Here is a 27466-nt window from a genome sequence, read left to right as displayed (position 1 = left end):
AAGGATCTTTCTGTCAGGTTGGGTCGACTACCTCCTCTGACTAAGTAGACCAGGGACCACGATGGCCCGGGACGACGGAACCATGGGATCTTTATCGGGTCAATCATCCATTCCCCCACCATCCGCTTAAGATGGTGCAATTTCTATTTTAAATAACAAAACCTTCCAAACTCTTCAAATTCCAATCCATACCTATTGCTGCTACTATATGCCAGATAACACGTATATTCTACGTATCTGATTGACGACTAGCCTTAATCGAAAGTTCTCTCTCGTGATCGGGAGGGGTAATTAACTATAGGGGCTTGCGCCTATAGGAAACCAGAACTCAGATCATAAAGTCCTCGCAAAATGAGGGCAAAATCTCTGGGTAGTGTCTTATCTACAAACCCATCTGCCTTCCAAAATTTACCCCAGAACTTATTCAGTTAAAACTCCCTCGCCAAATAAAAAGAAAAGCGAGCGGGGAGGGCCGGGGCCGAATTTTCGGAGACCACATTGCATGAAGTTTTCCTCAAAATTTACCCCATTTTATCACACCTCCCTAAAATATTAAACCTATTTTCACTAAATTCTATTTTTTATTCCAACATTTTGATATATTGAAGTATATTTAAATTACAAGCTTAATCATATATGCATTTCATATTGATTAAACATAGGTTATTTAATTACCTATTAATTAAACTTAAATTATTTGATTACCTATTAAGTTATTAATTGTTACTGTAGCATGATTCCCTCACTTCATTAAGCCTGGCATGCAACGACCTGATGGGATCTTATGGCTGAGAGTGGGTATTGGAAATGTTAGTGGAGCTATAGCGGAGCTTTTGTGGAATATATATAAAAGTTAAACTTAAGCCTTCAACATTTCACCCCTCTATTTTCTCACAGGCTCACATCATCCATCACCTTGTTCTTTGGAAAATACATAGCAGGCCGTGAGCTGTTTTAGAAACGGGGGATCTGCTGGTGAAATTCGGAAATCAGGTGAGGTAAGTAAAGAAAGGTAAGGAAATCAGTGGTTATTAATTATATTTGCTTAGGTGCTGAATTTAATGGCTAAAATCAGTGTTTGTGCTGAAATCATCTTTTGTGGAAATCGATGAGGAGATAAAGCTGAAATAAGAGGAAAGCTGAAATCAGTGAGGAAATAAAGGGAAACAAGTGAGGAAGAAGGGAAATAAGAGAGTGAGGAAGAAGGGAATAGGAGGTGAGGAAGTTTGGGTTTAATAGGGAAGAGTGCAATTGAGGTAATGCTGTAGTTTCATAATTTCTGTGTTATTCTATTTAAAAACGTCATGTATGAATGAAGAAATATATGATTTAGGTTGTATATAAGAGGAAGGGAGATCAGGATACTGTAGATGAACAAATTCACCCGACTACTCCAGAGAATGAGGTGAGATACCCAAACTATAGTATATGAAATTGCAAACTTTATATAATTACGATCACATCTTTTTATATTATTGTGATAGCTTTATTTTGAGTTTCATTATGTCTTAAATTACTGGTTCAACAAGTTCATCAAGTATTCGATGCAATGGCATTTCTGGATGATTGTTATGATAAGGTAAATGAAAAGGCTAAATGACATAAGTCATATATGGGGGATAGACCCGTACAATTAAAGGCGAAAGACCTGACGAGGTAAGCCTTAGAGAATTCATAAAAAAGGTACCCTATGTTCTCTCACATCTAAAAGTTGAGAATTCAGACCCTTTCTTGAATGAGAGACCTATCCTCTAAGTCTAAATGTTGGGAATATGAAACTAACCTTGAATTAGAGAGCCGTCATTGTGCAAAAGCCTATATTTATCATATGACTTGTCTAAAATATTGAATAGTAAACTGAACAAGAAAGTTGGAAAACATTAATGTTTTATACAACTTATAATTATTATGATTATTATATGAATCCTATGTTGTTGTCAATTGACTGCAAATATATTTCTTTTTCTTCTACTATATTTGAGTATTTCATTGAGTTCTAGTTCATTAATAGTGGTTGCACTGCAGGAGAGGTTATGTTACCAGTGAGACACTAAGCTAGAAGGTTTAATCCACTTTTTGTGTACATACATTTTGGGTTTGTATAGAAAACATAGTAGAAGCTATATAAAAAAACATTTGGGCATGTAAATGTTTTTTGAAAGTTTAATAAAGCTATATATTTATTTGATGTATTTTAAATATGCTTCCATTTATGAAATATTAATTTCAATTAAGATGTGAAAACCTTATTGTGTTGGGATAATTTGGATAGGTTATTTCTAACTCATTTAATCCTTATAAAAGTATTTCAGGATGAGTGTTAGTAAGAGATATGTCTCTCTAAATTCTCCTTTCCATTTACACTCCAGATTAACTGTAGGGTGGGGGTCAAAATGGGGTTTTAAAAAGTATTTTTTTGAAAAAAGCAGTTTGTTTCCCCCCGCTCGGAGGTACTTATGAGTGACCCCATCTCGCCGTAGGTGTCGCACCGGGGTTCCATCCCACCACGCGCAACAAAGGCCTGCATGGGGCGGTTTTCCGGTCTGCCACGAACTTTGAAGTAGGTTTTTTTAGATGAATACCCGCCTCGTCGTAGGCGCTGCACCGGGTCCCATCCCACCACGCGCAACAAAGGCATGCGTGGGCGGTTTTCCGGTCCGCCGCTAACTTCGAGAGTGAGAATCTGAGTTTATGGAGTTTCGTACCTTCGCGGGGTTGTAGATGTTGGCACGAGGATTGAGGGAAGGAAAAGGCATTTTTGTTTTATTTTTATGATTACAACAACAACAACAACATCAAGCCTTTATCCCACTACGTGGGGTCGGCTACATGAATCCTTTTTCTCCATTGTTCATATAAGTCAAATTCTTCGTTTAAATCAAATAAAGAATAGGTCATTCTAATATTTTCTAACCGAAGTCTTTTAGGTTACCCCTACCTTTCTAAACATAAGTCAATCTATGCCTCTACTCTCCTAATGGGTCATCGCAAGGCCCCCGTTTATGTGACCCAAACCATCTACGGCGACTTTTTCTAATTTATCTTCTACTGGAGCTACTCCCAACCTTTCACGTTTGTCATTTCGTATCCTACTCTAAGGTAAAGGCCACTCCATCCACCTGAAGCATATCCTCATCTCTGCCCACTTAACTTTTAGTATATCCTTTCTTTTTAAAGGCCAACATTCGTGCCCATAAAGCATTGCAGGCGCTCAACTACCATTTATAGAATTTTCCCTTAAGTTTGAGGGGTCACATTTCTATCCATAATACAAGCCCGATGCTTCCTCCACTCAACTACCATCCAACTTGAATCTGTCGATAACATCCCCATCTATTTCACCATCACTCTGGAAAAAAATAGATCAAGATATCTAAAAGTGTAACTTTTAATTAATGCTATTGATCGCCAAAGTCACTCCCCATCTTAGGTATTACTACTAAAATTACAACTCCATATATTTCGTTTATGATATTAATTATTATATATAGAAAATAATAGTAAATAAATAGGTTTAATTAATTATAATTTAATATACAATTTAATTAATAATTATTATTAATATAATAAACTAATGAATTAATTAATATGATAATTAATGATGATAATAATTAATTATCTATTTAAAGATAAATTAGTATAATAATTTTTAATTAAAATTCATGATAATTTAATTTCCAAATAACTTATACATTAAGGCTATTGAACTTAATTATCTACGTAATTATGTTTAATCAAATCTTAATTATAATTAAAATAATTAATCATAATTAATTTTAATTAATATTAATTCATAATTTAAACTAACTAATTATAATTTAAAATAATAATAATAATAATAAAAACAAAAGATCCCTCTCCCTCACTCTCTGGTTCGACAAGTTCAGGGATTTGGCCGAAGAAGAGCACGAATGAGAGAAGATTACCTTCATTGTGGACGGCTCTCGTCGCCGGTCCCGCTCAAAATGCCGTAACTTTCGATCCGACCTGGAAGGGAAAGTTGTCGAGGGAGCTAAGTCGGGCAACCACGACGGAGAAGACAAAGAGGGGCTCGAGTTCGGTCCGGCGGAAAGGTATGGGGAAGAATCTCTCTCTCTCTCTCTCTCTCTCTCTCTCTCTCTCTCTGTGAAGATCAGGAAGGAAGAAGCCGGCTAGGTTCGAGAGCTAGACGTCGGGTGAGGAGTTTGGGAGGAAAAAACCATGGATGCTCTGTGTATAGAGGAGAGGTTTCGGGATTCAGGAGAAGCAGAGAGTGTCATGGGAGAGAACAGCCGAATGCTCCCTCTGCTATGGTATTTAACGACGATTTTGAGGTTCGATCGAGGCAACGATGCAGGATTTGCACTGGGTTTGCAGAGAAGTGATGCGAACGGCACCGAATCGGTGCGATCTCAGCATGATTCGAGGATCCGACGGGTTTGAGGTATGTACACAGGATTTTCACTTTGCTTTCTCCTCTCTTTTGTTCCTTTGGGTATAATATGAAGGTCAACTTATTATTACTTTTTTTTGGGATTTGCTTTGACAAAAGATCAAACACAAGGCCATGACAACAACTTCCAAGTTTTTTACTACGTGTGTTTGAGAGTTTGTATGTGCATATGCTTATGCATCTTAAATGAGAGGTCATAGTAGATCTGATCTAAAGTCTTATGCCATCGTTTACACAATGCATGGAAACTTCTGAGTTTTATGGATTTTATTTTTTGTTTTGTGAAATGTGATTTTATCGCATAGCTCTTTGATTTAGGCACTTTTATTTTCCTCTCATTCATTTTCTTTTGAACCTTTAGAAAGGCATGCATCATCGGCGCAAGAAAGAGATCATAGAATTTATTTTATCTGCTAGCAAAAATGGATCATGGTAACCTAAATTTGTGTTTGAAAATCTTGTAGTTAATTGACATTTGAATAATTATTACTTTTTGATCTGCATCAGCAGCGCAGTTCTTCAAAAAATGGTTCTAGAGCATGCAGGCAAATGTGTGATGATTTCTTCTGCTGTTGATGCAATTCTTTGGCGCGTTCAGGTGATTCTATGATGAGATTGCTAACAAAGTTGAACCCTGTCGCTCTACTTCTGTTATCTTTGTAATACTTTTCATGCGTTTTCCCAGAGGCTCTTTTTTCTCAATAGTGAACAAGATCTTTCGGCTTTCTTGTTGGTTGATATGGGGCTGATAAAATTTCCAGAGTTTACCTGCACCATTACACAACCAATATTTAAGTGTCGAGCTGATCTCCTTGAATACGAAGAGGTGAAAATGTTTCCCTTCATAAATACTTTTGTTGACCAAACCATTCCAACTTAATCTGAAAACTTTAATAGGCTATTGAGGTGGCTCAAATAATGGATGAATCAATTGATCAAAGCGACATGGAAATGTCAAGGCGATGTATTGAATTATCTGATAATCAGATGCTCGCTAATTTCAGTGAGGAAATCATGTCTCCTGTTTCTGGAACTCAGCTGCGGTTCTTCCATTATTTCTCAGCTTGGTGGGTTTACTCAAAACTGCTCACTCTGGGTGTTTCTTTGTATGAACGTGAACATAGGTATGGCAAAATGAGAATACTTTTTCTTTGATGATTAGGGTGAAAAGGACAATAGGTCATAGTTTTTGCTTTTAAAGGCATGTTAACTTAGATTGTTGTGGTTAAGCACTGCCTCCACTTTTTATGGGTATTTTGTGAAGCCCCGATGGATTTTTGATTGGCTTTTGGTAGTAATACTTGCAATAACTTCTATTGTCTTTGCTGGAGAAGAACCTGTTTAAGATGATTTACATTGTTCTATACAGAAAATGAATGTAAATTGATGTGATGCAAGAGTTGAGTTACAAGAAATTAAAAGAACATTGAATAATAACTTAACCACTTATATAATCATGCTTCAAATTAAACTTGGTTACAAGGATTCGGAGTGTTCCACTTGCTTAGGCCAAAGGAATTACAAGAAAGAAGTAGCCAAACAATCTAAGCCAATACAAAGGGAAACGTAAAGTTAAAAGCTAGGGATTTAAATCCGACAATTAATAAGGAGTTGTTCACCTTGAGGCCTCTTCTCTCTTCCTACGAAACTAGGTTGAGCGGCGGAAGATCGTCCAGGATAGAAGTGAGGTTGCCACAAGGATGGTGGAGCCAATGAACGTCGCCGTGGAGGAGGAACTTGGAGGCAGAGGGGGCACGGTGGAGTGACCTTCGATGATCCACGTGTAGTCGGAGAATTGGTCGTCGATGGAGTCCACTAGTGTTGGTAGAATCTGATCCAAGTATTCTTCGACGGTGTTGTCGAAGCCAAACCCCACGTCGAAGAAAGGGGATCTTAAGACGTGAATTGCTTCGTAGATATCGTAGAAAAGCCCGTGATCAACGGCGGGATCTGCCATACACCATGAATTGGAAGCCGATTCGTCACCACAAGCCCATGGGGAGGAGGGGACGGCGTGGAGGGGGAGGAAGAGGGAGTGCCGGCGGTAGAGAGAGGGAGAGGAGTTGATTTGCTTTGGAAGTCTGAAAATAATTTCAGTTAAGGGGGATTGAGAGGGAAAATTGGAGATTTGATTTCTCCAATTAATGACAATTAAGGCATTAAAGGAGTTTTAATTGATTGGAGCAATGAAGGGAGCCAGCGGTAGAGAGAGGAGGGGTGGGATTTGAAAAAAATGAAAGTAATTTCAGTTTAGGCGTAATTGGAGGGAAACGAAATTTGGACTTGAATAATATTTCAAATAAGGGGGTGAATTAAATACCCAATTAATGGAATTCAACCCAAGGGGGAGGCCGGCGGCATTGCTAGGGAGAGAGAGGGAATTAGGTGGAGAGGGGAGAGGGTTTTCAAAAATAAAAGATGACTAGGAAAATCTGGAATTAAATCCAAACCAATTTAATTTAAATTTGGAACTATTCAAAAAAAAAACTTTCCATAAATAGAATTTCTAAATTAGGAAAGAAATTGAAATTTGAAATTCAAATTTCAATGAAGGGTTGGAGAGGGAGAGGTGGCGGAGGTGGTGGAAAAAAAAAGGGAGGCCGGCGGCAAGGAGGCAGGCTGGCGAGGCTATGGGGCCGGCGGGTAGCTTTAGGGAAGGGAGGGCGGTGGCAACACGGGACTCGGGCTTCTTTGTCTCCTCTTCTTTTCTTGGGATCTTCAATAGAGAAGAAGCAAGAAACTACATATTGCGGACCTTGGATGATTTCTCCACGTGAACTCACAAAGAGATCACAAAGAACTCTCTAAGAGATCTCACAATGTTGAATTCACAAAGAGAACAAAGCATAAGGAAATTTTATCCAACTAGTCATTAGCTCATACAAGATACAAGGGCCATTTAAATAGGCTCCAAATGAAAGAGAGTACAAAGTCTAAAATGCCCCTCGGGCTACAAGAGAAAACAAACACCCACAAGGGTAAAATGGGAAAAACTGAAAATAAGCAAGTAATATATGAAATGCAGGTACAACAAGTCATCAGTAGTAGAGGCCCTCTATCATGGCCGTCGATCTCCGATGTCGTCTCTGATACACGCGCCTAAATCTCCTGTCGATGATCTCATCATAAATGATGCATTTAATTCTTTCCGAACCGACAATTTAAAATGTACATCAAGCTAGAATTTGATTTAGTTAAGGCGTATGAACTTGTCTAACTGTAGTTAATAACAAGATGGTTAGGAACTATAGTTTTAAGATGAAAATTGTTAAACTAGCAGTAATACATGCAAATACGTTGGAAAGATTACCATTGTGCAAATGTCAGTTTTTTTGTTGGGTCCAGTTCATTTGGATGCAGTTTCCTTTTTAAGGATCAAATTTTGTTAGGCAGCAGTTTTTCAGAACATTTAAGTAGACAGGTGCTTCTACGTTGTATTATATTGCTGCATTTGGTAATTCTGAGCCTGTGGTAATGTCAAGCTCTGGAAAATTAATCTTGTCACTCTTGCAGAGATGGATGAGCTGCTTCATAAGTGTCTTCTTCCTGGTTTGAAACCACAAAAGGGTAGAATGCACGGGATAGTTTTTTCCTTAGTTTTCTGCCGGGGTTTATAATACCCAAAATTTTAAAAAATGTAAGCTTGAATTTTTCCTTAAAATTTACGTCATTTTCACACACATATGGAAAACATCAAATTTATTTTCATTAAATTTAATGTTTAATATTGAGCATTTTGATATGAATAAATAATAGCCAAAAAGATATATATGTGTATGGATTCAGTTGATTGATGTTATTAAAAGTCAATTAATGAATATTACTATAGTTAAATCAGCCTAATTTCTAGTTAAATCCACTTATCTGTATCATGCATCCTCCACTATAGCTTCCATCAATCTATGTATTTAATTAACTAAATGTGCTGCAACATTCAGTTTATCTTATAAAAATTAAAATATAATTAATTTAATATTACTGTAGCATTAGCATCCAATTTCCGCTAAGCCAAGCATCCAAGGGTGGATTTTTAAGGGCTGAAATCAAATGGCTGAGAGTGATATGGGAATGTTTGAGTGTAAAGAGCACTAGTGTTTTATATATCAAAATAAAATTAAGTAAATGCATTTTCTTCTATTCCTCACCCATAGTTCCTCTGGAGTTCGAAGCAAGTCGTGATGTAGAGGGAGTGAGGGCTGCTGTAAGATGCTTGGAGAGAAATTTAGAAATCGGTAAGTAGAGAAGGAAGAATAGAAGGAAATGTAGGGAACACATAAAGAAAGTTTGGGAGTGGGAAGGAAATTTGAGTTGAATAAGGAGCTTAAGTGAGATAAAAGTTTAAGGATTTTCATATAGCTTATTTTTTATTGGAATTCTTGTACAAATGATAAAATTTATGCTTTAGATTATTTACAAGAGGAAAAGAAGTCGATTTACATTAGGAGAACAAATTCATCCTCTTATCCTATTACGATACACAGTAATTTTAAAGAAAAAAAAAATTCATCTGTCACGACCTAGCCCAATGAGCTTGTGTGGACTAGGCGGGAACGGAATCGGACGTTCAGAACATAAACTTTTCTTAAAACATGCATTGAATTAATCTAAATGACTTCACAAGAAACTAAAAGCGCTTCTAAATTTTTTTTCAAATATACAAAATATTTCATATCCCTTCAAGAGAGGATTCACATGTACAAAGGTGGTTGAAAAAAATTATCAAACATGTCAAACCACCCAAAAAGGTGTAAATTAGAACTAAAAAAAACATAAAAAAAACCTGTCAGCCGGTTCTCTATGACTGTAGGTGAACCAATGATGGTCAGCCATTCTTTGCAGCTGGTTCTCCTAAAAGTATCCCAACACGAGGGAGTAAGCTAACTCTCAATAGAAAACACTAACCTAACATCTTCACATGCCTATAATAAAAGAAGATTTACATGTATGCTAGAAGTGAAAAGCCTTGATTGTTTTGCTACACATGCTAATTTTCATGTGTCTTATGAATGTTAGATGCCTTATATATGTCATATACCTTATGTATGCCATGTGTCTTATGGATGTCATATCTTTTGTATGTCATATGCTTTATGTATGCCATATGTCGTATGGATGTCATTGCTTATGTATGTTATAGCTTATGTATGTCATATGCTTACTCATGTTTTATCTTATACAACCATACCGGAGTACCATGAGTGTACTGATCAGGTACACAAACATCTTTTTGGCCATTCGTTTTCTTTCCTCTTTTGCCCCAAAGGGCCATATTGTTTCGTATTACTCATAAGAGCCATATTTGTGCTTTCACACCATATTTGGTACTCCGCCTTCAATATGCACAATTATTTACATAATCTTTCCATAGAAATATAGGTATGATATATAATATTTTCATAACAACCATATGCCTTGATTATGAAGTAAGTACATGAAAGAAACTTCTATAAAATACTAAGAATTTTAAATATCAACTATGCATTAATTCATAAAAATATTTCTACATTTCTATTTCTATCAAATAATAAAGACATTTCATATGCATTTGCTATGTATCAAATCAACTAAAGATATACATTTGCTATGTATCAAATCAACTAAAGATATGAATTTGCTATTTATCATATCAACTAAAGAATAAAATATAAAGGAACAATAAAAACATAAAGGAATATGAATATGTAGAGTAAAAGATTCCTACCTCAATTGCCCTTTGAAAGTCTTCACTTTACCAACCTCTCATTAATTTCTCTTTTCGAAACCTAAGGGAAAAATTACAACATAAGCCTCTTATGTCAATTCAATTCTCTATACCTCTTTAACTCTTCTTAAGTCATATCTAATCACTTCCCTTAAGCTCACTAATATACATTCACCTAGCCATATACTAAAATATTTAGTTAACCGCATAAGCATATTCATAACATATAACATACATCTTAAATAAATCATAAATCGATCCTAATAGGTAATTACTTTATTATGAACTTATATTATCACATCCCTTCTTTTAAATACATAGAATTTAAATGAAATTTTCGGATTAATACATAAAAAAATTAGGAAAAAAAAAAAATTTTTTCTCAAAAAGTCCAATTTCTCTTAATTAGAGATCTCTCATAACCTTTTGGAACACGTTTAGTTAACATGCAAGCTTAGAAATGCAAAAATTAGGAAAATCCCTAATTTAAAACTCCAAAATTTCTTAAGGAAAATTTTAAATTTCAAGGTAATCATGCTTCTAAATCCTTCATGACATCAATCTTAAACAAAATCTCATGTTTAAAAGAAACCCTAATTTTGGAACCTAAGTTTAACTTTATTAAAATTCATTTTCTTACTTAGGAGTATGCACACATGCAATCTCTAACACTTTCCTATGAAAGCCCCATCAAATAGTCAAAACCCTAATTTGAAACTTAAATAAAATTAGGGAAACAAATAGATTTTTTACATAAAAACCTTCCCTCAACTTCCTACACTCTTTTCCTTAACAAACTTCAAAAATTTCAAAAACCCAAAATATTTAGTTCATGAAAATCTAAGTAAAAGATCAAGATTTTTAAGTTTAAAACTTGCCTCTCTTCTTCCCCAAGCTTTCTTTTCCTCTTCCCTCCAAAACTCGCCGGAAACCGCCGTCGGTCACCGAATTTTGCAAGCACTAATGCCTTCTCCCTCTCTTCTGCCCGCTCTCCTTTGTTCGGCCGAGAGAAATACAAGGGATCGAATGAATTCGGTCCCTTAAGTGTTTGGGCCTTAAGAAAATAATTAAATGCCAAATTACGTATGTACCCTCATTAACAAAGAATTCCTTAAGAGCTCATAAGGGCAATTTGGAAATAAAAGGGCTAATTTTACTTAAACTTCTTCGGCGATTTTTAATTTTCAAATCGAGCGAAATTTGGTATATGTTATGTATACCATTTCGATCGAAATTTCATATAGAATTTAATAAAATTTATTTCGTCGAATTCCGACGACTTTAAAATTTCGCCTAAATTCGTGGCGACGCATTCGATCGACAGCTTTCGGGTTTTACATCATCCTCCTATCCTAGAGATTGAGGTGAGATATCCAATTTATCGTATATGAAATGGTAACATTTTTATATAATTGTGATTGCATTATTCCCATATTAATTTTGTTATTTATTTATTGGTTCACTTCAGTTCATCACTTGTTTAGCAGAGTTATTTGATATACAGATGTATGTTATGAAAGTTTGAAGTTTAATGAGAAAGTAAATAATGTTAAAGGAGAAAAGTCATATATAAGGGATAGGTCCGCACAAGTAAAGGAGAAAAATCTAATGAGGTAAGCTTTAAAGACCATACCCGAGGTACACGACACACTTTCTCTTCTAAAGTTAAAAATTCAGATCCAACCTTGATTGCAAAAGCGTATAGCCATCATATGACTTTCCTGAATTATCAAAAAATAAACAAACAACGAATATGTGAAAAGTTAATGAATACATATAGAGATTTGCAATATTGTATGTATTGATCCTTTACAAAGCTTATAATTTTTTCTTAGTAATTCAAATATCATTTATAGTTGAATGTAGATTTCTTATTTATTATACAAGAATTATGTATTTTATTGAGTTTTTAGCTCACTAGCAATGAGACTCTTATTAGGAGGGTGACTGTATTTTGTATATGTATATGTATTTGGTGTGCATAAAAATCACAGCAGTAAGCTGTACAATATGGCTTTTTGGTATATAAACTTTATTTGAAAGTTTAGTAAAGCTATGTGTTTTATTTAATGTGTTTTGAATATATTTCCAAATATGAAATATATAGATAAATTTTAAAAATTGAAAAAATTGTTGAGTTGAGATAGTTTGGATAGGCTACCTTCTGCTCACTCGATCCTGACAAAAATAAGTCAGGATGGGTGTTAGTAAGAAGTATATCTATTTGGATTCTCCTTTCAGCTGATTGAAGGGAGGATCAAAATGGGATGTGACAGAAATTAGCATTAAAGCTAAATCACTTGAAGCATAGTTGAGTTTAAGTTGGATGAGATTAAAATGAATCTGATTTATATATATATCTATAGGTTGGATTGAATTTTTCATTTATTCTGACAGAGTTGAATAAGCATATACGTGTAATACACATAATATGATTTAATTCTTTAAATTGATCACATATATTATATAAATTATTTATAACGTATATTTTCAGATAATCATGCATGAAGAAATGCCAAAAAGACTGAATGGCTAGTCATACAGGCTAAGTCAAAAGAATTTCATGATATTATAAATTTGATATCATAAGTGGGGGACATAAATAGAAATGCAAGTTAAAAATAACTTTGAGAGAAGCGGAATAAATGAGAGTGCTAAGTCAATAAGTCAAAAGAATTTCATGATATTATAAATTTGACGTCACAAGTGATGGACAAAAAGGCATCTATAGAGAAATCATCATCCAATAGTGGACCTTCATCAGAACTTGGCAGTGGGATCGATCAACATCTAAGACTATTCCAGACCTTCAAACCCCCAATATTTAAAAGTGAAAGTAGTCCAACCATAGCTAAGGACTGGTAGTTGAAGATTGAAAAATTTTTGGATGGTATGATTTGTCCTAATAACAGAAAGGTAGTTTTGGCTACTTTTGTTCTGGAAGGCGAGGTAGAAAGTGTCACGACCCGGCCCGGTGAGCTCGTATGGGCAAGGCGGGAACAAAGGTCGACGGTAGGTTAAATTATATAATCTCTAAATCTATCTCCATAATAATTTGAAAGAGCCTCTAAAACATCAAATTTTAAAGTAAATAAACATAAAATCATTGATATTCATAAAGTTACCTTCATTCAGGCGCTCCTCTCCTACGGTATACGTTACCGCCTCTTCTACTCATTTTGATTTACTTAAACTTACTTGAAAAAAATCTTAACAACTAACATTAAGCCGAATCTCAGTAAGTAAAACATGATTTTAAATTACAGTAATCAAGGCAAATTAAAAATAAGCTAAATGCCAATTTCATATGAATATAATATAAAAATAATGTCATACTAACATAACATTAAACATATTATATCATAAAGCCGTATTTTTCATTTCATTTCCATATTCATATCAATATACTTAACTTTCTCATTTCGTATAAATATTACAACCGTCACAGGAGCCACTGTCTAGTACCATAAAGGTACTCATTTACCATTTCTTTTTTCATATCCTTTATCATTTTAACTGCACGAGTACAACGTCCCCAGCTACTACCATAAGGGGGTGAGCTCCATCATTTCAGCATACACATTCAAGCATTCAATATAATATTCATATCATATCATTTCACTTCATTTCATCTCTATAATACATTAACTTTGCATATTAATGTCACAAGATGTATCATATAAATTTCATGATCAACATTGAACAAGAGTGAATATTTTCTAAACATGCTTGATCTATTAAATCATATAACTAGAGAGAAATAAAATTCATTACTGTAAATAAAGAAACATGCATACTTACTGATCCGAGGGATTCGATTTAACACTTAGCTCTTCTTCCTTCGAGGTACCACAAATATCACCTATAAGAATTAAATTCTCATAAAAAAAAATCTACAAAATGATTTAAAACAAAATTCTTCTTCTCTTTCTAAACTACTCTATTTCTCTCTTTCTCTCACTCTCTCTCTCTTAATTTCATAATTACAAATATATGAATTTAATTTGTTTAATCATTTATCAAAATTCTCCTTACCCAATATTAACCTTAATTCCTAATCATTAATATAAAGAAATCATTAACATAAATAAACATTAAATCTTAATTCCTTTTTATTAAGTGGCATGAATATCATTATCATAAATCAATATCATTAACATAAATGAATGTCATTAACATAAATCCTTAATCTATTATTAACCTAAACTTTAATTGACATTAATGTAATTGTTTTTGGATTTATTAATTTTAAAAATTAGGGAAATATCATTTTATGATAAAAACTCAATTTATACCCTTAGAAACCCTCTTAGGACCATTAGGAACCATATTTGTAAAAGCACTTTCAAAAAGTTCAATTTTAGGGAAAAGCCCAAATTTTAAATTCATAAATTTTTCTTATAAAACTTAAATTAAATTCCATAATTTTTTTTCAAAAACAATTAGGAAACACTTTTGTGAAGAAATTTAAAAGAAAAACAAAATTTGGAGAAAACCCTAGAATTTTCCTTTCCAAATATCTTGAGAATGAGAAGGGAAAATTAGATTCCAATGCATACCTTTGAGTTCTCTTATCCTTTATGTTTTCCTCAAATTTTCTCGCCGGAAAATCGTCGCCGGAGCCGCCCGTCGAAATCCGACAACCTTGAATTTTTCACTTAAAACTCGTCGTGGCACTTTGAAAAGCGTGCGAGATCTAAAACAGCATTTTTCGAGTTTTACAATTCTCACCTCCTTACAAAAATTTCGTCCCCGAAATTTACACATCTTCTAATTGCAAAATAAACTGTCAGTTTCCGTTTCATTAACATAAACTTTAGCATTGGAACTAAACAAACTAAACATCTAAAATATCTTAGCAAAATAATCTAATCAATCCCAAAACATCTGACATGACATAACAAGATAAACTACTAAATCCAAAACGCCAAAACATCAAATTTATCATTACAAGTCACTAAAATAAACTATAAAGCCATCTCAATTTTCCTAGTTAGCATCTTCAGATTCATTGGGTTCTTGCTGAGTCAAAGTGTAAACTCATGGTCTGACATTCTGCCTGGATTGATTTTGCACTGAACCTGTAACTGATGGTTCTATCATCTTGGGTTTTCCATAATTCCTCTATGAAGGTGCTTCAATTGATCTCATTTCTCCTGAAGTCTTTTAAGCCAAAGCAGGATAATATTTTGCTATGTGTCCACGCTGATGACACCAATAGCAAGTGTTGGAACCAATCAGACATTCACCTTTATATAATCTGCCACACTTAGCACAAGGTTCCATGACTTTACTTACAGTTGCATCGTTGCCTCCATTAGAACTAAACTTGGGCTTCTTCCCATTTGATCCCTCAGTCTGATTGTTTTGAATATCCTTTTCAGAACTCTTCCTTTTTTTAAAATCTTTTCTCCTTTGAGTAGCTTGCAAATCTGATTCAATCCTTCAGGCCCTCTCTACCAGAATTGAATAATCCTCAATGCCAAAAGGAATCAAAGGTTGTCTAATGACATCCTTCAATCCAGATAAGAAACGATGGCATTTGCATTGGGTATCATATGTGAGGCATACCTGGAAAATCTAGTGAACTCTGCATCATACTCAGTAATAATTTTATCACCTTGCACCAATCTATTGAATTTATCTTGCATCTGCCTCATAGCAGACATTGGTACATACCAGTCTCTAAACACCTTGACAAACTCCTCCCAGGTCACTTGGCTGCTAAGTCTTCCTCCAAAAGTCTCTTCTAATTAACTCCACCATATCTCTGCTTTCCCATTGAAGGCATAGGCAGCTAAGGTAACCCTTCTATCTTGAGGGCATAGCATTCCTTCTAATATCTTCTCAATCCTCATTAACTAGTCCTCCACCTCTATGGGTCCGCCTCCTATGAATGATGGAGGCTTCATGTCTTGGAATAATTTCAGGTTTTTGTCCATTACAGTGCTTCCACTGCCTCCAGCCTGAGTCTGAGTACCCTTTATCATTTGGGTCATAGCTGCCATCATCTGTGCAAAAGATTCCATAGTAGCATTGATGCTACTATTCGAAGGCTCTGCTACTATAGGTATTTCTCTCCTAATCTCTCCTGTAGTGCCATCGCTTTCAGGGACATGGCTCTAAGATGTAACGCAATCAAACAAAATTAGCAATCTATAACATATACACTACACCTTAACTAACCTAGATAATCATTCTATTGGCTCTTTCATATTGATCAATATTTCTAAACATTTGCTCTGATACCACTTTTGTCACGATCCGGCCCGATGAGCTCACATGGGCAAGGCGGGAATAAAGGTCGGATTGTAGGTTAAATTATCTAATCTCTAAATCTATCTCCATAATAATTTGAAAGAGCCTCTAAAACATCAAATTTGAAAGTACATAAACATAAAATCATTGATATTCATAAAGTTACCTTCCTTCAGGCGCTCCTCTTCTACGGTATATGTTACCGCCTCTTCTACTCATTTTGATTTACTTAAACTTACTTGAAAAAAAATGTTAACAACTAACATTAAGCCGAAGCTCAGTAAGTAAAACACGATTCTAAATTATAATAATCAAGGCAAAGTGAAAATATGCTAAATGCCAATTTCATATGAACATAACATAAAAATGATTTCATACTAACATAACATTAAACATATCATATCATAAAGCCGTATTTTTCATTTCATTTCCATATTCATATCAATATACTTAACTTTCTCATTTCGTATAAATATTATTACATCCGTCACCCCACCGTCTCGTACCATAAAGGTACTCCTTTACCATTTTCTTTTACATATCCTTTATCATTTTAACGTGCACGAGTACAGCGTCCCCAGCTAGTACCATCAGGGGGTGAGCTGTATCATTTCAGCATGCACATTCAAGCATTCAATATAACATTTATATCATATCATATCATTTCATTTCATTTCATCTCTATAATACATTAACTTTGCATAATAATGTCACAAGATGTATCATATAAATTTTATGATCAACATTGAACAAAAGTGAATATTTTCTAAACATGCTTGATCTATTAAATCATATAACTAGACAGAAACAAAATTCATTACTGTAAATAAAGAAACATGTAAATAAAGAAACATGCATACTTACTGATCCGTGGGATTCGATTTCACACTAGCTCTTCTTCCTTCGAGGTTACCACAATTATCACCTATAAGAATTAAATTCTCATAAAAAAATCTACAAAATGATTTAAAACAAAATTCTCCTTCTCTTTCTAAACTATTCTAGTTCTCTCTTTCTCTCACACTCTCTCTCTTCTTTTCATAATTACAAAAATATGAATTTAATTTGTTTAATCATTTATCAAATTCCGCTTATCCAACATTAACCTTAATTCCTAATAATTAATATAAAGAAATCATTAACACAAATAAACATTAAATCTTAATTCCTTTTTAAACAAAACCCTAGAATCTTCCTTTCCAAATATCTTGAGAATGAGAAGGAAAAATTAGATTCCAATGCATACCTTTGACTTTCCTTATCCTCCTCTACATTTTCCTCAAATTTTCTCGCCGGAAAATCGTCGTCGGAGCTGCCCGTCGAAATCCGACAACCTTGAATTTTTCACTTAAAACTCGTTGCGGTGCTTTGAAAAGCGTGCGAGGTCTAAAACGGCATTTTCGGGTTTTACAGAAAGATGGTGGCAAGCCTAGCATAAAGAGAAATTTGGATTGATGCATATCCCAAGAACACAATGGAATGATTTTGTGATGATGTTCAGAGATTAGTTTATTCTTAATGGGCTAAATTAGCTCTTTAAGATAAAATTTTCAATTGAATCGAAGGTTTAATGATATTTATGCAATATGAAACAGAATTTACTTCTCCATCTCAATATACACCTCATTATGTCAGCACCCAGGAAGAAAATTGCCACAGATTTTTGAGATATCTCAGGGATTTTGAGGCTAACATTAACATCTTTTGCTATAAACGAATTTTCAGTCTTAATGGAGAGAGCACCTTTTGACTTATTTTTTGAGATTGTATGCTTTACACTTGCATTATGTGTTATGATGCTTATTGGAGATTGTATAATGCCAATAGGAAGTGTTCTATGAATCTTGATATTCAGGGTTAAAAATTTTCAACAAAGTCGATTTTAGTGCCTATTGAAACTTTTAATATCGTTTTGGAAATAGATTGACTTGTTAAATATTTTGTCATAATTGAATGTTGTAAGAAGAGGATAAATTTTAGTTTTCTGAATGAGAACATCTACTTTCCATGTGACTAGAATGTGATATCTTCTCTTATTAGTGCAATAAAGATGTATAAATATTTGAGGGGTGAGTCAGTATTCTTAGTTAAAATGAATTTATTAAATAAAGATATATGACATTACAGAATGTCCTTGTGGTATCAGAATATTCAGATGTATTTTTTGAAGAATTTTTTGAGTTTCTAAAAGGGAAGTTGAATTTGATATAGAATTACTACAAGGAACATCAACAATATACAAATCTCCTTATAAGATGACTCCAAAGGAATTGAAATAATTGAAAGCTCAATTGCAGGAATTAATGGAGAAGGGATTCATCAGGGCTAGTAATTCACCCTGGAGTGCACATATATTTTTTGTTAAGAAGAAAGATGGATCCATGGAAATGTGTATTGACTACTGAGTGTTGAACAAAGTGACTATCAAGAACAAATATCCATTACCTCACATAAATGATTTGTTTAATTAGTTAGCCGTCGCTAATGTATTTTTCAGAATTGATTTGAGATCAGGTTATCATCAAGTTAGAGTAAAAAAACAAATGCAAGATAGTTTTTGGGACCAAATATGGTCATTTTGAATTCGTAGTCATTCCTTTTGGGTTGATGAATGCTTCTGCTATTTTTTTTGATATGATGAATCGAGTTTTTAGTGATTATATAGATCAATTTATGATTATTTCATTGATGAGATTTTGATATACTCATTGACAGATGATGAGCATGTTGAGCATTTAAAGATAGTTTTGAAAATATTTAGGAAAAATCAATTGTATGTAAAATATTCAAAATATGAATTTTGGCTAAGAAGTATTAATTCTTGAGGCATATTATAAGGGTGAAGGAATTTAGTAGGTCCTCAGAAGGAGAAAGTAACCTTGGAATGACTTATACTAAAGAATGTTATAGTGGTTCGTAGCATCTTGGGATCGGCTGGATATTATAAGAGATTTGTTAACGGATCCTCACAAATTGTTCTGCTCTTGGCCAAGTTGATGAAAAAAGATGTTAAATTTGAATGGACTATAGATTGTTAAAAGTGCTTTCAAGCATTGAAGATGCATCGGACTACAACACCATTGTTTGCAATTCCATCATGACCAGACGGATTTCAGATTTACAGTAATGCTTCTTTGAAGGGATTAGGATGTGTTTTAATGCTGAAAAAAAAGATGATGCCATATGCATCGAGACAATTGAAATCACATGAAAGAAATTATCCTACTCATTATTTAGAGCTGGCAACAGTAGTGTTTGCTTTAAAAAATTAGGTGCATTATTTGTATGGGGTAAGATGTGAAATATTTACTGATCATTAAAACTTAAAATATATTTCTTCATACAAAGAATTAAATCTGAGACAAAAAAGATGGTTAAAGCTGATCAAGAATTATGATGTGGATATTTAGTGTTGTCCTAGAAAAGCTAATATTGTGGGCGATGCTTTGATTCACAAATCCACAGGAATTATAATAAACTGGATGATTACTTGGAATGTTCAGTTGATAAAGGAAATGGAGAAACTGTAAAATTATATCAGATGATTGTAGAATTAACTTTAATAGATCGAATTAAAGACATATCTATGAGTGAGTTTCAAATAAGTTAAGTTATTGCCATTACTATGTGAGTGTATTGTCATACTGAGTAACAGACTGCTCTCCTTGGTGGAAGTTATGAAGTACTGATTTAACTTGAAACAATTTTGAAGTAGTTTTAGAGTTGGTATATGTCTCTTTGGTTCCATCCCATATTTTTTGTAGTCCCAAATAACAAGAAATTCCTTGTCATCGTTTATTGAATTGATGAAACATGACATGGTCATTAATAGCTGCTACCACAAATGAATAGCAACAAGAAGAATATCATTAGCAAAAAGCATATACCAGGGTAAAATCTCTTGCAAATGTCTAGTGAGAACATCTATGACTAAAGCAAAAAGCAAAAAGATATGGGAGCAAAATAGGTTGTGACCACTGCAAATACTTATGGCCATTTAATTCATGTCCTGTGATGGAATAGGAGAAGAATCATTGCCACCAAGGTTTGGAATTTTTGAACTGTTTCCTGATTTTAATTTTGGTGCCATGATGTCGAAAGTTTGTAATGAGGCCAATTTGTATTGCAAAGAAGAAGATGAGGGAGAAAAGCGAATATAGTTGCTAGAAATATAGAAGAAGAAGGTCGATACGAACACTGACCTGGCAAAATCAGTTAGAAAGAATTAGGATGAGAACCAGAGAAAAGACATCCAGAAAGAGTCTTCTAGAGTGAGGTGGCCTACAGGGTTTAATGTTTAGAGAACTAGCTCTGATACCATGAAGATTTTGTTAATTCATTATTGTTTTTGTTAAAAATCTGTGCTACACAGACACACACACACACACACACACACACACACACACATATATATATATATATATATATATATATATATATATATATATTAAAAAAGTTCTAATAAAGGAAATAATTAAGTTGCTTAATTATTTCCTAAAATTTAGGAAACAAAATAGGAGAATAATTCTTAGGAGTAGATCACAATCAATCTATTCTTTTATTCTTAAAAATACTTTCTTAAAATAAAAAAAAAATCATGGGAGAAGATCACAATCAATCTCTCCTTTTATTCTTAAAAGTACTTCTCTAAAATAAATGCTCTAACTTTGTCTTTTAAATATTCAAAAACCTCACTTATGATCATATGCTGAAGGTTTTTCTTTTATTTTTAGGTATGATGATGCTACAAGGCTTTTGAGGCAACTGTTAAAGAGAACTATATGTGACAGCAGGCGTGGATATTGGACCCTGAGGCTCTCTGTTGACTTGGAACATCTGGGCTACTTCAATGAAAGCCTATGTGTGGCTGAAAAAGGGGTGGGAGATCCTTGCATTCGTGCTGGTTCTAAAATGGCATTACAAAGACGAGTCTTACGATTAGGGAGGCCGCCACGGCGATGGAAAATGCCCAGCTATGCTGATACTGCTATGCAGAAAATTAAAGAAGTAATATTTTGAATTTCAACTCATAAATTTGATAAATGAATTTGATGGATGTTCTTTCTTGTTTTCCTTTCCTGCTGGATCCTAAACAGGTTAAAATCGTAGGAAGGCCTCTGAATAATGAAACTGGGTTAAAGAGTCTATTCTATGGCTGTGATGATGAACTATGTGAAGTTGAGCAACTTGCCCTACAGTACTATGCTGAGGAAGGGGGTGGATGGCTTGGCATCCACTCTGAAAGTGGCATTTGGATGACTATCTTTGGACTGCTCATGTGGGATGTCATTTTTTCTGATGTGCCAAATGTCTTTCAATCAATGTTTCAGGTATATGTTTATTCCTAAAAAAACATGTGCTTGTTTTACCGTCTTGTGAAATTGAATCTTCCGTTGCGACATGAGGTTTCCTAGGAAATGAGCATTTATGTGCTTCATCTTGCTTCATGCCTGAAGTAGTGGATTTCCTTCTGTAGTTTATTTTTGTTTATGTATATTCTTTCACTTTCATCATCTTCGCCATTTATTCCTTAAAAGAATGCATTTCATCATACAAACCACTGTGTTGGTTGTCCTCGGCACCATCTGGTAATGTTACACTATTTCTACAAAATAAAGTCACTAGTTTTGTCACGTAAATGGGCTCGTTTCATGATAGCAGCATGAAAGATATCCGATCTGCATTTCCTTCACATATGAAATTTGTGGAATGACTGGTATTTTAAAAGTAGCAAATCATCATACAAACATTACTAGGGATGTTGCACTTCTATTGTTTTATCTTGAACTTCTCCAATGCAATCTGCTATTTATGCTGGTTTCAGTGTCAACAGCTGTTGTAATTGGAATTAAAGCAAATTATATGTCGGATTTATTATTTCTAGTTCCTGAAAATTATATACTTTTGCGAAGGTTCACTAGAGGTGAGATGCTACTTTTACTACCATGTAAATTAATGCTTGCTTCAGTATTATTTAGTTTTCAGGTTAATTGAGACACCCCGCCAGTCTGTGGATTGCAAAATTGCATGCTATTCAATTAAGATAGAGCTCTAGAACGTGTCGTGGTTCCTGTTGGTTGCTACACCTGCGTGTATGCAAAAGTTTGTAGAAAGGAAAGAAAGTCATTTCCAATTAGTTGTAGATGTCATCATAAACTTGTTCGAGGTATCCTTTTTGCCAAATTGAACTCAAAATATGTTTGATGAACTATGCATAGACTTCAATGGGGTTTACACATCTCGCATTTAGACCACACATGGTTTGCAGTATATTTTCTAATGGAATTGATGATGCTCTAGATAGGTAATTATATCTATTCCTTTTGTCATTTGATTGATGATGCTACTTTCTTTCTTTTGCCGTCATACATGATCCCAACTTTGATAGGAAATAAATTCCTATCTATAATATTTTCAGTTGCTCTATCACTTAACAAAAGAAATAAAATAGAGAACTAAGATTGTAAGGGGAACATTCATTTTCATCATGCCTTCTACCTTCTAATTGGGGTATTTATAGACTTGCCAGGCTCACACTTAGGCTAATTATTCTACTAAGCTAATAATCAGGATCACATCATTACTCCACCTCTTACAATGATTTTATCCCTGTCAAAAAAATGGAGACAGTGGCTATCAAATTAATAATGACTTGTACGAATCTTGTTTGAGCACTACATGAATATTGAAGTCACAAAAGAAGATATTGATTACTAGGCACTTGATGAACACGAATAGTGCTTCAAACGAATCAAGAATGGAGCTTTGCACCAACAACTTGCCAACAATAATTATATCAATCCTTGTAACATCCACAACAATGCCCAAAACTAAGGGCATTTATCCATGAATTTTGTCAACCTTTTTGGTGTTGACCCATAACTGTATACAAAAAGAAAAAAATAGTTACCCACTGAGTTTACTTAGTAAACTCAAACCACAAGTTTAAATGTTTCAGGTAAGTTCCTAAAGAAATAATGGCTGAAAGAGAAGAGCATGTTTACAGAAGACGATGTGCAAATGACAACAGGTAATATAGATTTTTGTGTTTTAGTGGCTCTTTATCATGAATGTTGTAGTATTATGTTTAATGAATTTTATCGTCCGACTTTCCGTACCCGCCTCGTAGATCGAGCATCCGGGCCGGGTCGTGACAGAACCTCTAGTCTTAGGAATCACATGATTATTTAAAAATTTTAATTTACATGTTAATTTTTTTTAATTTGTATACAATGATAATTTTATTTTATTTATTAATTTTTTGAGTGGCAGATTTAATTTGGAGATTATACTCTTGAATTACAAATATTTGCAATCGAAGTACTAGGCTTTAAATGATCATTATTAAGGTGTGAGCAAAATTAGGGTACTTATAACAAAATTCATACCAAAGGAAGAAATTCTATAGGTGTTGACTGTTCGTCAAAAGTGTTTGAGTGAAATTGGAGTACTTATTATAAAGTTCATAATGGGAGATGAAGTCAGTTAACTATTTTAAAGATAAACTCATTAGTTTATATTATTTATGATAAGAGATTAAAATATTGACATTTGATGAAGAGAGTTTTCGAGGATAAAGATTATCCATTACTTAATAATGATGTGCCACCAAATGATGAAGACTGTCCATAACTTAATAATGATGTGCCATCGGATGATGAATGGTTGGTGGAGGATTAAAATGGAGTTATACCTTTACAATTATAAAATAAAAAAAAAATATTGACTTTTTTGATAGAGGAAGGAATAAGGCTAATACAAGTGAATGATAAAGTACTATAAAAAATTAGTATAAGAGTTTATATAATAGAGATTCATCAATATATTCATTCTCTTAAAATTTAATTAATATTCTTATTGATTTTTATTGATTAAGGAAGAGAAAATGGTTGAGATTAAAGTTTATAAGGAAGATTTAGTGGACGTTGGTAACTGTGGATACCTGATAGAAATCAATTAATTATAATGAAAGACTCTTCTTCAATTGATGAAAGGTAAAATTTTTTAATTCATATACTGTGATCTTAGACTATTTTTCTATATTGAATTGGGAGTGTGTTAGATTTATTATTTAGTGCTTATAATATAGTATGAATATTTATGATTTTTACTTTTTTACTTTTTATGATCTTATCTTGACATCTTACTTTGATATTAGTGTGTTACTTATTATTTCATATTTCTTAATCAATTTAATTGTCTAATTTTGATGTTGTTTCTTCAAAATGCCTTGAGGCATATGCTCAGAGAAAAAGCTATCTCAATATTCGGTTGTGCAATTTCAATCCTTGATTGAGATTAGTAGTTTTAGGATTCGCTCTTTTGGTATATATTTGTTTGGCTTTTTTTTTAATATTCTCTATTTATAGAAAGAGCTAGCTAGGGAAGTTTGAGTTGTTGATTCCTTCAGTGGGTTTCTATATACAAAATTACATAGGTAATAATTAAAAATAATTAAGTACAATAACTCAAAAAAATAAAATAAAGGCCCATTAACTATCCACTTCCTTAAGGGTTTATCGAATATGCCAATTGGTGCCACATGAGTGGTCAGAGGCTTCCTCCCTTTATTTTTCATGGATTGTTGGGAGAGGTGTTTCCATACTTGGACGAGGGATTTGTGGCTTTTTCTTTGCTTGTCAGGCAGTTTTTGCATGCCCCACTAAGCTTGCTAACTTTTGATCCCCACTAGGCCCTTTGACCGGTCAGCACTTTCTCTGAAACTAGAGGTTATAGATATATCATCCTAATGTTACTTATAATATTTTTGAATGTGCTGTTGCAAAATCTATTCGTGAATATATCAACATGTCGGTTTGATCATGTTGTGGTAACTTATGAGCAATATTGATGGTATGTTTATTATCCTAATTTATTTTCATAGCCTCTTCCCACCTTATTTATAATCTACTATAATAGTTTTAATCTATTGAAGGTTGCAGATATCTTTGGCAATTGCTCTTAATTTAGATTCAGCATTGGATCTTGAAACAATAGGTTTCTTCTTACTTCATGCTATAAGATTTTCTCCCAGAAGTGTTCAATATCTAGAAGTGAATCTCCTATTCACTTGTGATATTTCAAGCTAGCATCAATGTAATCTTCAATTTATAAAATATCGTTTTTTTTTTTTTTTTGTAGAGAATCAATTTTTTGAAACTTTATTTAAGGTACCTTGAAACTTTATAAATACTTTTAAAGTAAGGCGATTTGGTTTTTTGCATAAATTGACTAATGAGACTTATCATGAAGGAGAAGTTAGGACATGTGTGAGATAGATTAATTTTTCAACCAATTTTTAATATTATACCATGTCCACTTATGTTTTATTTTTATTTTTATTCAATTTCTAACTTGATTTAGTTGGAGTTTCACAAGGTTTGAAATCAATCAGTTTTATTTCCTTTAGTATGTCCATAATGACGAAAAAAGATTCATGTAGCCGACCCCACGTAGTGGGACAAAGGCTTGATGTTGTTGTTGTTGTAGTATGTCCATATCATTTTTTTTCAGAAAAATTTTTATTTTGATTAACTTCTATACACAAGAAGTATCTGGGTTTATCCAGCTCTTTGATTTCAATTGTTTTAAGCGTATTTTTTTTCATTGTTTGTCTCTTTTTTTTTATCACCACATATAATAATTATATCATCAGCATATAGAATAAGAATTTAAAATTTTTCATTAGTAAAGTACAATGTTTTAAAAGGTGAAATCAGGAATCGAGGCATTTCATCTAAGCGAGGTGAGGCATAAGCCTCAAGGCGGATTGATACGTAAGCCTCAAAACGATAAAAAAAATAATAATTTAAAATTATAAATAATGATAAAAAATGATAAAATATTGTCAATTATGATCGTGATGATTTTTTCTAAGATAATATTACTGGAGCACAAGATTCAAAATAAACTCACTTAAACATGAAACACCCCCTTAGGATCAAAACCTAATGCAAGCTCTTCATCACTCTGATTTTCTTATGAAGAATCTTCATAATTTATGTCAAATCCATCCGCAAACTCTTCTTCATCTATAATATTTTTTTTATCTCATATATCAGTTAATGCTTTATGGTGCCGAATGTTGGCCATTAAATGTTGAAGAGATGAGATGCTTAGGTGGATGAGTCGCTTGACCCTTAGAGATGGGATACGAAATGAGCATATACGTGAAAATTATCAATACAAATATTCTTTCATGTTGAAGAATACAATAATCTTCTTTTCAAAGTATATGCAGGTGATCTTCAAAAAATTCGAGGCACCACCTTTTCCAATGTAACAAGATTTTAAAAGTCAAGAAAGAGACCTTTATGACTACACACTCCAACAAATTGGGCCAGAACAGCTTGAAGTCTTTCAATAACCTGAAGCTTAAGATTCGAATGGGTGTAAAAGGCCGGATCCAACACGCCCAAATATGGTTGGATCGCTGGTAGCTCTGTCTACTCAACACGCCATAAGAAAGACCATAGTAGCAGAACCTCCATTTCGTCAACCCATCGGTAGGGACTGTAGGAAGCATAAAGGCTAATTTGACTCTATAAGTTCAAGTGATCGTAGTCCGCTGAATTATCCCAAATGACTAGAGAATCAAAGTTCTAGTGGAAAAGAGGGATCTTGATCAACTAATGAATGTACGTGGGCTCTATATCTTCAACCACAAAGGAGAATTCCAAATCTATCAACTTCAGTGAAATTAGCATTGGGAAGCACATTTCCTATAGCTTAAGTCTGAAGCCCGAGTGGGTGTAAGAGGTCAGATCCAATAAGCTCAAATATGGTCGGATCGCTGGAAGCTCCATCTTCTCAACACGCCATAAGAAAGGCTATAGTAGAGGAACCCCCATCTCATATACCATAGGATGAAAAGCTATCAAATCTTAGCTCCACTAATCTGATGAACTCAAGTGACTCAAATTGAAGTCTCTTCAAGTTGTTAAGGATCAAGATAGTACCCACATTTGATACTATCAATCGAATCAAATACCTGCAAATCCTTCAATAAATTCTCAAATCATCAAGAAGCGAGGATCGAAGGAATACTTCTTCAACAAGTCCGCTAAAGCACAAAG

The 27466-nt window shown here is 33.7% G+C and overlaps 1 protein-coding gene across 11 annotated transcripts in view; it reads left to right on the top strand.

Annotated features, from left to right (window-relative positions):
* The window catches only part of LOC110103274 (fanconi-associated nuclease 1 homolog), a 105908-nt gene that overhangs the window by 70098 nt on the left and 8344 nt on the right, over window positions 1–27466 (top strand). For 9 of the 11 annotated variants that reach the window (XM_020831924.2, XM_020831920.2, XM_020831919.2 and 6 more), the window contains 6 exons: window positions 4794–4864; window positions 4940–5030; window positions 5118–5258; window positions 5330–5556; window positions 21125–21398; window positions 21488–21721. In XM_020831924.2, coding sequence (XP_020687583.1) covers window positions 4794–4864; window positions 4940–5030; window positions 5118–5258; window positions 5330–5556; window positions 21125–21398; window positions 21488–21721 — 1038 coding nt within the window. The remainder of the gene's footprint in view (window positions 1–4793; window positions 4865–4939; window positions 5031–5117; window positions 5259–5329; window positions 5557–21124; window positions 21399–21487; window positions 21722–27466) is intronic. The other 2 variants (XM_020831921.2, XM_020831918.2) reach the window with 2 other exon arrangements.

Source organism: Dendrobium catenatum, unplaced genomic scaffold, assembly GCF_001605985.2.
Source record: "Dendrobium catenatum unplaced genomic scaffold, ASM160598v2 fragScaff_scaffold_1422, whole genome shotgun sequence".
In the NCBI taxonomy this organism is placed as follows: Eukaryota; Viridiplantae; Streptophyta; class Magnoliopsida; order Asparagales; family Orchidaceae; genus Dendrobium; species Dendrobium catenatum.
This window is presented reverse-complemented; position numbering and strand designations above follow the sequence as displayed.